Here is an 11,131-nt window from a genome sequence, read left to right on the forward strand (position 1 = left end):
TTTGTGACAGGGAAAGGTTGATAGCAGTTGATATTTTAAATCACATATGATAGTCCTGGAATTGATTCTGTTTGCTTTAGCAATCCAATTACATTCCTCCCCCATTAAGATCACTTGGATCTAACTTTCCAGACAGAGACTCCAAATTAAGTTCCAAATTCCAAATGAGAAAGAAACAAAACATGTATGGGACAAACTTGTTGGTATTCCACAGGCCATACACTATCACAAACCAAATTGCTGCTTCCCGTAACTGTTGCTTCTTCCTAATTTTAAACTTGATTAAAGGCCCTAATCAAAATCTGTCAAATTTATAGAGGAGTGGTTATAGGTTATTTCATCCAACCAAATATGAGGAAGAACACTCTCAATCTCATATATCAACTTAAAGATAAATTCTTTATAATCTTTCCTACATAACGATTAACGAGCGATAATATATAATGATCTATTTGTAAAACACGATAATAAAGAGTCGCTCAACACCTAAATATAAAAGCAAACAGTAGACGATAGTATAAATTCTAAAATGTATTAGTTATGACTTCACGGCCTCTACACACAAAAGATCAAAGACTCTGGATCAAAAGGCGATAATTTGTTATAGTTATCATGTCATCACTCTAGAACTACCCATGTCAAATCACTATATGCTCTTTTTCTGTAATGGGAAAGTGATGTATATGCATATTAGACCAAAACACAAGAAGGTGAAAATCCCATAAAATCTTGATCATGATCATGTTCACACTCACTTGGAATCTCCACTAAATATCTCATACTCTATTGGTATTTAGCTTCCATGATTAACTCCATTATAAACTAAAATACAAGGCAAATACGCGTAAATTTTGTCTACCTAGAGAGCTTCAGTATGAAAGTGAGTTGTACAAACAAAACCCCCCATCAACAAGGTAAACCCAGAAAGCTGCATCAAAGATAATTAAAAACAAATAAATTAAGTCAATGAATTAGGTGATCTATTATCTTTAACTGGTGTGATTAATTTTGGTTATGCCATTTTCTTATAATGGGAGTAGAGCAGTGGCTGTTACTCTAAGTAAAAGCCATGGCAGTGCAGCTGGACATGACCTAAATATATATAGACATGCCAACCAATTCATTTATATAAATCATATTTGATGCTTTGACAATAATCGTCTTTAGGAGGGAAATTAGATTCTAATTAATCCCGCGTCAACCAAACTGCAGAGAAGACTAATTACGACGATTAGAGTAGGATTTGATTTTGGTTTTTCTGTAGGAATTGTAATGTTTTTGAGAATATAGAATGATTGAAACGGCCGAAATAAGCAGAGCCATTTGACATTTGTAGGCATGAGAAGCTTGGTCAAGAACCTCTTAATAATTCAGAAAAAGGTCTGCAATGGATTTGCCGGCGATTATTTCATGTTTGTTTTGTTGGGTTGGGTGGATTTAATTTCATGTTCCTTTTACTCATTCTTCATTCTTTTGTCTCATGAATTGGAAGGTTCCCTATCCTCTCAATTCCTCTGATGCATGCGTACATAACATTCATTCAATTTTGTACTATAATGCTTTGCCAACTTGGATGTGTTGGAGAAACTCATGCTTGGTATCTTATGTTGTTCTACATTAGAAAGATGATAACGTGTTGGTTGCGAAAATTAACCAAGATAAAGAGAAAGACTCTAATTTGAATTTCGGTTGACATGTCACTCTTGCTCGTATACGAATGTATGTGTATACTCATAAAAAAGATGTGTTAACATGATGAATTATTGTTAATTTTAGAAATATAAACTCCACACAAAAAGGAATGACGATGACAAATGATAGTAGAAAAGTAGAGTTTCTGGCAGATGGTTCGAGTTCGAGATAAGGTGAGCTGGTGGAAGGTATATATGTTCAAACATGTAATGCGGCATAGTTGTCAGCCGGGACATTTTACCTGACAAATGTCATCTGAAAATAGAAAAGAAATCTAAACTAGTATATTTGAGGCAAACTAAAAAATTAGCTTATATTTAGCTTATATTAGCTTATCTTTCCTGGGTTTGAAATTGGATTGTGAAGGGAGGTCCAATTGGCAAGAGCTCACATGGGATGGTATTATTTGTATTAGCTTCTCATAATTAGTGGCCATGACATTGGCTTTTTTCATTTGACTAAGGTATGAGAGAAAGGCATATATAGTTAATAGTTCAATCCAGCTATCTTCATTATCTTTTACTATAAGCAAATGAATATAATAAACTCACATCCTGCTGACTTTTACATGGTTTTCAAAATTTGCAAGTATGATTTGTTCATGTTTGTTGTTTCTGTGGAGACTGATTCCTTTTGACAGTTGATCCAAAGATTCCAACCCAACTGCTCTGTAAGGCTTCAACTTCTTCCTAATAGTATAAGGAATAATAGACAGAGATACACATAGGATGAAGGTGTTGATTTTACTTGATGTATATACTGTTACTTCTGAGACACAGCATATACAGTATACTAAGTGGAAACAAATAATATTATGAACAAAAGTCTTTACATATTTTCTGCCCACAGAGGTTGGATTTGCGAATGATATGCAGGTAGGCTCTTGATATGATCCAAGACGAATGAATGATTTACATAAGATTAGGGTCCGAATGGATGCAGGGTAAAAAAATGGTACCCCACATTTGTACGGTAACTTTCTGTGGTCTAAGTTGTACCCAGCCCTGTTTTGCAGCTGGTTCTTCACATATAGAATCTGCTTGATGTACTTCATAGCGGTTTCGGTTTTGAGTTTTTACTCCTTGGGGGAAGTTTTAAGTACCGGGAAAACTGCTGCTTGTGCTAGAAAGAATGATGAAGGCGCACACAACAGAGAGTGAGAAGACAGACACCCAAGTGTTCTCTGTGTACATCTCCATTGCATCGGTGAAGTAAAACCGAGTACGGTTTTCAGCCCAGTTACGGATTCTGTCTGCTTCTGCGGCATATAAAGCCTTTCCCTGCAAGTCATACCACAAATCAGTTCTAGCTTCTTTCCAACTACGCATATCTAGCAATCATCAAATATTGCACTGCAGCAATGTTATGAATGAAATGAGCAGTCTCAGCCTTAAGAATTTCTCATGCAAAGCATTTTTAAACTTTGGCCAGTACACTCATCAATAACGCCACTGAACTACAATTGATAAGAATCGAGTTTTAATCAAGGTCCAAGTTGATATTAGGAATGAATAATCAGTGGGATGCATTGAAGTTCACGAATTTGTTTGACTGAACTCATGTGTGCACCACTTGAGATGGTATGACAGCAAGTATTAGTCAGAGTACATCTTCCTCAGCAGCAAGTAAAAGTTACCTGTTCATCAAACCAGCGACCTCGTCGCAGCCATGCAGTTACCAGAGCAAGTAAGATTCTAGGTGGTGTCAAATAATTGATGGACTTCCCTGTTCCCTTTACAACCCGCATTCGTGGAACTAAAGTTCTGGCTACTGTTTCGGGAAGCTCGCATATGAAGTTGAACATCTGTTTATTTTTTAAACTGGATCCACTGCAAATAATCCATATAAAATCCATCAGATCATAGCATGAATAAAAAATCATCAATACAGGAAGCATTTGATCTGCAGGAGCAAACTCATAGAATAATGAGCCAGTGCTTGGAAAATTATTTTCTGAGGGGATGAGAAGTGACATTATCTAACATAAGTGAAAGAGTCAGTATTCCAGTGTACCTCAGAAGCAGATCAGTAAGCACCATTCCTGGAGATGCAGTGTGCACTCCTACTTTAGACCGCTTGCACTCCTCTAAAAGTGATGATTGGAGCTGTCTAAGACCACACTTGGTTGACCCATAGCTAAAGGTTAATAAAATAAAACATCATAAGCACTAGTTTCACCCAGAATAAGCAACTTTACAGTTACATTGCAAAGGCACTCACACAGCTGTCAAAGGAGTACTTGATCCTCCAGAGCCCGCCCCATCCATATTGAATATGTGCCCACCCTTAGGCTGATTTCTCATAATACGCATGGCTTCTCGAGTGCAGAGTATAGACCCCACCAGGTTTGTTGAGACAATCTAACAAAATAAGGTCACACCAAATTAGTTCAACATTTCCAAATGGTAATATGTTATCACCAGGTTTGACAGCCGATTAAGAACATAGAATCTCCTGCAAATGAATCATCATATCAAGCAACCAGACCATACATCAGGTAGCATTTCTGTAATATGTGATTATACCTGCTTAATGTCTTCATCACTAAACTGAAGCAAGGGTCTAAATCCTTTATTTGCACCAGCATTGTTTATCTGTCAAAATCGTGTACAAGTTAGATGGTAAAACATTTGATACTGCTAACTATTTGCAATCTGCATTCCAATAAATGAAATTTCCAGAACGCAGAGTCAACAATAAATTTTCAAAAACTCACCCAAATGTCAATGGAACCGAGTTCACTAATAGCAAAAGCTGCCAGCTTCTGCACATCATCACCTTCACAAACATCACAGGCTATTCCAACCACTTTCGCATGCGCCAGGTTGTTCCTAGATGAGCCACCTGCATTGGCTATACCATCCTTTAGGTTTTCCTCAAGCTCTCTGACAGTTGCTTGTACAGACTCAAGGCTGCCCTAACCAAAACCAGTAACTGAGATGGCATTAGTAATATTTCAACCACCATAGTACATGCCTCTTGATAAGTTTATGAATAATTAATGATCCAAATCTAAACACCACCTTCGAGAAGCAACAACCACGCGATCACCAGAAAGAAGAAATTCACGAGCAAGTGCTTTTCCAAGTCCCCTAGTACTGTACCAGCAAATCAAAACATACAAAAAACATCAGAATCACAAAATTGTTTCAAAGCAGGCAGGGAGACGACAGCAAGAAGAATGAATCTACCTTCCACTAATGACAACATTACGCGGACCAGCACGACAGTGCTCCTCTAGAACCAAATTAGATCCTATCATAGTCCCAATAATGATTCCTCCAAGCCAGCTATACCAAACTAGAGTATTCAACTGACTGTCTCCACCTTCAGAAAATATATTCCCAACAGTTAGATAAGCCAGTCACAAATGGAAACAATACATATCATAAGAACACTCAATTACTCAAAAAAGTAACAAGCTTTCTAACCTGACAACTGAGACCCAATTGTTAGTATAACTCCAGTGCTCATCATGGTCACGATATACCTTCCAATTTGAACAGCAGCCTGATTGTTTCAGAGAGGTAACAAGACACTGTTAAAATTTGAAAAATACATCTTAAATCAAAATTTCTTGTAAACAAATCTATTACTGCAACATCTTGGGCTTAAGCTCATTTTTCCCAAGCATTCATAAGAAGCTTCAAGATTCAAACTTCGAAGTAGTTTCTTCCACCCAACAAGAGATTTAACTCAGAAAATTTCATGTATGACATTAGTAAAAATTCAAATACTACAAAATTTTAGCTTTAGATAACATTCATCATAAAGATTCAAACTTTGAAGTAGTTTTTTCCACCCAAATACATAATTAACTCAGAAAATTGTTACTTGAATGAAAACCAGTGACAGTAAAAAGAGTACTTACCGAGGAGCAAACCTCCTCAACTTTAGCCACAGCCTTCTTGTACTCCTCAGTATGCCTAGACCTCAAACCCACACCACCCAAAAGCGTAGACCTCAAACACTTCCAAACCCCACTTCCCTTCTTCAACTTCACCTCACCTTCTTCCTTGGACTCTTCAGCCCTGAAAGACCTACACAGCTGTCTGGAGCACAACCCATTACGACCCAAACCAGTCGGGCGAAAACCCGACCCGAATACGACAGTTGGGCTCTGGTAGTTGAAGCTGTCTAGGCTCTGTGGACATATGTGAAGCCTTGCAACCATGGCCATTGGAGATAGTTCAGGGTCTGAAAGTTCATCAACCAAAAAAAGAAAGCTCCAAACTACAAAATCATTCTTTTGGAGATTAATGTGGGATGAAACAGTAACGTTAAATAAGGAAAGTGTTGGGTTTGGTTTAGAAGTTAGAAGTGAGATATTTTGGGTTTGGCCGGAGAGTAGTGGGGAGCTTCAAGCTAGGGGACAAGAGGGTGTGTGATGACCACACGTTACGCAACCTGATCTTTGCTTGGAAATATGTGACACGTGTCGGGGTGGGTCTGTGTCATCGTGCCGTTTCTGTAATGGTTGGATTTTGGGGTGAAGAAGATGAGGCTTGTACTCATTAAACACTGATTTGGTTTGAGTAATGGAATTGGTTAGGAAGAGATGGAAGACTAACCGAGGTCCAGGTTTTGTAGGGCTCGGGTTCGAATCCGGTTTGATAGTTTATCCGGGTACTTCTTTCTTTATGCAGGCCCAAGTTTTGTACAAGGTGGATGAAGATTGCAAATTTTCTGAAAGGTTTTACAGAAATTGAGTCTCGCATCGATTTTCATATAGAAGAATAATGAAATTCACACTCCTAGCTTTGTAATTCACACTCATCGTTTGCTCTTTTAATTGAGAATAATAAATAAGAGGTGCTAAAAAATAGAAACACAATGTAGTTTTAGAGATATAAACATGAATCATATAGGTCGGTTAAAGACAATCACTTGTTCACCTCTTATCAAGTTTGGCTCATAAACATAGTCACGAAGTCATGATACTACTGTTTCGCTATATGCATATGTTAAAATCAATAAAATGAGAGTTTAGAGATCGATCTTTGTTCTTTATGTTTAAATACGAGTATCAAAATAAACACTTCTTATTATCACAGTGACTGATTGCATAGTGTTTATTTACAATGAGTATGAATTAAACCGAAAATGGGTCAAACAAAGTGAAGTGTATAATTCTATACATCAAGTAATCAACAAGCACATGATGCATAGGAGTCTGGTTAGACGACCAAGTTGCCAAATGAATAAGGCAAAGAAGGTGGACGACAGCTTCCTGTGCTTAGTTAAATCACATGTTGCCAAGAATAAATAGCATATAATTGTCTTATTTTGGTGCTAAATAATTGGGAATGGAATGGAACTAACATGAACTCATTAGTCTTATCTTATATTTAAGTTAAACCACGGTTAAGTGCCCAGAAGTTCTTTCCTGGCATCATGCCCCCATCTATGCAAAATCATCGGTGGACTTCTGCACGTGCTTAATTTCTTCCTTGTTCGAACTTTTCATGTGTGTTTAGATTCTTGTTAGAAATATTTTTGTGATAGAAAAAGTAATAACTGACTTACCGTTGATGGTTATATTACGATTAACGACACTTAAAATATATCATCAAGTCAAAAAAAGAGTATTCAGTCATAAAAATCAAGTTTTTAACATAAAAATCATGTTCAACGACTCGACGAGTTGATAAGTCTAATTTACTAAACAACCAATACATAAGCGATGCGATTACAACCATGAAAATTTTATTTAATGTTGCGTCCGCCCTTAAGTTTAATCAATCATTTAGTACTCTACCATTAACTAAAATATAAAAGATCTCTCACAAAGAGAAGTTACATGCTATAAATAAATGAAAGAGATAAGAAATCTTATATGGTATGTAGCTAACTTAAAATGCTAAATTAAAATTTAATTTCGATCTAAATTTCCATTATTGTTGGCTAATAGCTTTGGCCAAAAATAATGATTGCCGCGGTGACACACAATAGTTTTAGACAAACCTCCGAGTCCTCTCCCCCTCTAAAATCTCTGCTCCTCGTCTTCTTTCTCTCCATTCATTTTCAACCATCTTTCCCTTCTTGGTTTTTAGACCAAAGACCCCAACATGCAGAGGAACCCAGATCAACGGTCGAGATCCGCCAAGCCCACCACCATCCACGGCTACGCTCACTCCGGCGACCTTTCTGGGTTTCAGAAGCTGCTCCGAGAAAACCCAGCTCTGCTCAATGAAAGAAATGCCATTGTAAGATCTCATTCTGGGAGCATTTTGTTTGTTCCTTTTCTTCTGTGTGTTTAATTTGGTGAATTGAATGCTTTTGATCATATTATCATGTGGGATTTGGGTTCTTTAAGCTTTACAATGCTGGGTTTGATGATTGGTTGAGGAAATTTGGGACCTTTATTGCATTGAGGAAGCAAAGGATTGATTTTTTTTGTTTGGTGAAAATGTAATGTAGTGGGAATGTAGTGAATTTTAAGTACCCTTTGATGTTCTGAGCAGAAATTGGGCTGGATCTGCTGCTAAACATGAGATCCATAGTTCAAAGCACGAACCTTTATCTTTTGGCCAGTTCATGAAGTTAAGTTTTTGATACTGGGAAATGTTAGGGTAGAAGGTAGCAAGGAAATGAGATTAGGACCACATTGGGGGTAGTTTGGAATAGATTATTTGAAGAGACTATACAAGATCACCACAACCCCAATTCACTTATTTCGTACTAGATTGCTCATTGCCGCATAGCAGAGGTACATGATTCTCTGAAGTGCGGCTTTGTGAAATATTAAAGTTGGTAGTGACTGATGTGCAGTGAGAGAGTTCGGTGAGTTGTTTTAGTCATCTGTCAATAAACTTAACCACTTGATATTTAAGGTCCCAGTAGTACTTATATGATGAACAAAAAAAAAAAAAATCTTATACTTAAGGTAGAATGGTAACGTTTTTTGGTAGCGTGATTACACTTGAATATGAATAATCTGGTAAGGTGTCTTTATTCTCTGACAGCATCCACCGTTTCCTAAATGCAGATGGTACAAACTCCGCTTCATGTTTCTGCTGGTAACAATAGGTCTGAGATAGTTAAATTTCTTCTTGATTGGCAAGGGCCGGAAAAGGTTGAGCTGGAAGCCAGAAACATGGTACGCATGTGTTTTCTTTCAGCAGAATTTGTATTACATAGATCATTCTGAAAGTGAAAGTAAAGTTATATGCTTAATTAATAGATATTTATTTTATTTCTGGGTTTCCCAACATGTTTACTTTGCAGTATGGTGAAACACCATTACACATGGCAGCAAAGAATGGATGCAACGATGCTGCACAGTTGCTTCTTGTCCATGGTGCTTCCATTGAAGCCAAAGCAAATGTGAGTTCTCTTTTCACCTGAATTTATAATCGAGTGTGAGACTATTATGCCAATGTGTTAGTCTCATTTTAAAAGTTCATTCTCATTTGTCCATGCAGAATGGAATGACACCGTTACACCTTGCTGTTTGGCATTCACTTCGAGCTGAAGATTTCTCAACTGTTAAAACATTGCTTGAGAACAATGCTGATTGTAGTGCCAAGGACGATGTATTGTTCGTTGCATTTACTTACAGTTTTGGTTTATTCTAATCAACGCCTAAAGTAATGCTCTGATATTATCATGAAATTGTAGGAAGGCATGACTCCTCTAAATCACATTCCGAAAGGCCGTGAAACTGAAAAGTTGCGGGAACTATTACAGTGGCACGTTGAAGAGCAGACAAAAAGAAGGGCAATACAAGCATGCACTGAAACTAAAGCTAAGATGGATGAACTAGAAAATGAATTGTCAAATATAGTTGGTTTGCAAGATCTCAAAGTACAACTACGGAAGTGGGCCAAAGGGATGCTTTTGGATGAGAGGCGTAAGGCCCTTGGTCTCAAAGTTGGTGTAAGGAGACCCCCTCATATGGCCTTCCTTGGCAATCCTGGAACAGGTAAGCAGTGCTAACTGTGTTTTGCTTTGTGGTTCTTAAATCACAATGCATCTTTTTCGGTCAGCATTATGTAAATAGTTGTTATCAACAGGTAAGACCATGGTAGCTCGTATTCTTGGAAGATTACTTTATATGGTGGGAATTCTACCAACTGATAAAGTAACTGAAGTACAGCGGACAGATTTGGTTGGGGAATTTGTTGGTCATACGGGACCAAAAACTAGGAGGAAGGTAAAAACTTGTGTTTTATGAAGGTCTTATTGTGGTACTACTTTACTGTGACACAACTAATTACGAAATTTCTACACAGATTAAAGATGCAGAGGGAGGAATTCTTTTTGTAGATGAAGCTTATCGACTGATACCTATGCAGAAGGCAGATGATAAAGACTATGGGTTGGAAGCATTGGAAGAGATCATGTCTGTCATGGATAGTGGAAAGATTGTAGTTATATTTGCTGGATATAGTGAACCAATGAAACGTGTAATTGCTTCCAATGAAGGTTTCTGCCGACGAGTGACCAAGTTTTTCAACTTTAGTGACTTCAGTCCTGAAGATCTAGCAAAGATTCTTCATCTCAAGATGAATAATCAACCAGAGGAGAGCATGTTGTATGGATTCAAACTACATTCTTCTTGCAGTTTAGAAGCTATTGCAGAACTGATTCGAAGAGGAGCAACAGAAAAGCAGTGTAAGGAGATGAATGGAGGTTTAGTGGATACAATGTTAGTTAATGCTAGAGAGAGTTTGGACCTTAGACTCAATTTTGATTGTATAGACACAGAAGAACTTAGAACAATCACCTTAGAGGATTTACAAGCAGGCCTTCAGATATTGTCACAATGAGATTGCAGGTTTGGGATAAGTTTAGTAAAACAACAGGGAAAAGGTCGTAAGATCTTTACACCAGATGAGCTTTACTGGTTTTGCTCAGATTGATTCGAAGTATTTGTTTCTCCAGCTTCCCCTATCCATTTCTACAGGAGGTTCTGCAACACTTCACTGCTGGAGATATCTGTATAAACTCATGCGCAGTGCTTTGGACTATTGCAGCGCCTATTCTATTCTTGTGATTGATGATTCACTTCTGGGCAGTTATTGATGTAATTGGTATTCTTTGTACTGTAATCTTGCTTTTGTATCACCAATTCTTCTCTTCATTTATGAATTAGTTCCTGCAGCTCTAAACCATTTTATACCAATAATTCAGCATATTGTTCATCACTCTGTAAATTACTCTTCTCATTTTGTAATTATCTTTATCATTTCACTAAGATTTGTTCTCTGATCTCCCTCTTTCATCTTTTTCAATAACCTCCCAAATGTGATACATTACAACAAATAATTATGAAAAAAATTCAGTTTACTCTTCTGAACTTTAGGTTTAGGTCTAAAATTAGTCTGATACCTCATTTTTTTTTTAATCAGTTTCATTCTGAAACTTTTAAAATGACATCAATCTTGACTAAAATGACTAAAATAGCCTTTATTAATCATTTTACTCTCTCTCTCTC

The 11,131-nt window shown here is 37.2% G+C and overlaps 2 protein-coding genes across 2 annotated transcripts; one reads left to right on the forward strand and one right to left on the reverse strand.

The window, feature by feature from the left end:
- Nucleotides 1-2,417: 2,417 nt before the first annotated feature.
- Nucleotides 2,418-5,992, reverse strand: LOC101298057 (probable chlorophyll(ide) b reductase NYC1, chloroplastic-like). The gene is made up of 10 exons (XM_004287358.1): nucleotides 5,564-5,992; nucleotides 5,124-5,202; nucleotides 4,884-5,019; nucleotides 4,716-4,790; nucleotides 4,409-4,604; nucleotides 4,218-4,286; nucleotides 3,913-4,052; nucleotides 3,706-3,828; nucleotides 3,329-3,521; nucleotides 2,418-2,972 (listed from the first exon to the last, which is right to left on the reverse strand). The coding sequence occupies exons 1-10, from the start codon at nucleotides 5,870-5,872 to the stop codon at nucleotides 2,787-2,789; spliced, it is 1,506 nt and encodes a 501-aa protein (XP_004287406.1). The 5' UTR covers nucleotides 5,873-5,992; the 3' UTR covers nucleotides 2,418-2,786.
- A 1,659-nt stretch (nucleotides 5,993-7,651) lies between these two features.
- Nucleotides 7,652-10,904, forward strand: LOC101299514 (protein CbxX, chromosomal-like). The gene is made up of 7 exons (XM_004287363.1): nucleotides 7,652-7,898; nucleotides 8,681-8,791; nucleotides 8,920-9,018; nucleotides 9,117-9,227; nucleotides 9,313-9,616; nucleotides 9,708-9,847; nucleotides 9,927-10,904. Exons 1-7 carry the CDS (start codon nucleotides 7,761-7,763, stop codon nucleotides 10,461-10,463), a joined length of 1,440 nt encoding a protein of 479 aa, XP_004287411.1. The 5' UTR covers nucleotides 7,652-7,760; the 3' UTR covers nucleotides 10,464-10,904.
- Nucleotides 10,905-11,131: the final 227 nt, after the last annotated feature.

Source organism: Fragaria vesca, linkage group LG1 (assembly GCF_000184155.1).
Source record: "Fragaria vesca subsp. vesca linkage group LG1, FraVesHawaii_1.0, whole genome shotgun sequence".
Taxonomy (NCBI): Eukaryota; Viridiplantae; Streptophyta; class Magnoliopsida; order Rosales; family Rosaceae; genus Fragaria; species Fragaria vesca.

Bases quoted from the DNA above. Each gene is read 5' to 3' on its own strand.
- LOC101299514 (XM_004287363.1), top strand. From the start codon at position 7,761: ATGCAGAGGAACCCAGATCAACGGTCGAGATCCGCCAAGCCCACCACC. The intron at 7,899-8,680 runs GTAAGATCTCAT...TCCTAAATGCAG, and splicing joins TCAATGAAAGAAATGCCATT to ATGGTACAAACTCCGCTTCA. The intron at 9,848-9,926 runs GTAAAAACTTGT...ATTTCTACACAG, and splicing joins GACCAAAAACTAGGAGGAAG to ATTAAAGATGCAGAGGGAGG.
- LOC101298057 (XM_004287358.1), bottom strand. From the start codon at position 5,872: ATGGCCATGGTTGCAAGGCTTCACATATGTCCACAGAGCCTAGACAGC. The intron at 5,020-5,123 runs GTTAGAAAGCTT...TATTTTCTGAAG, and splicing joins AATTGGGTCTCAGTTGTCAG to GTGGAGACAGTCAGTTGAAT. The intron at 4,605-4,715 runs GTGGTGTTTAGA...TGGTTAGGGCAG, and splicing joins GTGGTTGTTGCTTCTCGAAG to CCTTGAGTCTGTACAAGCAA.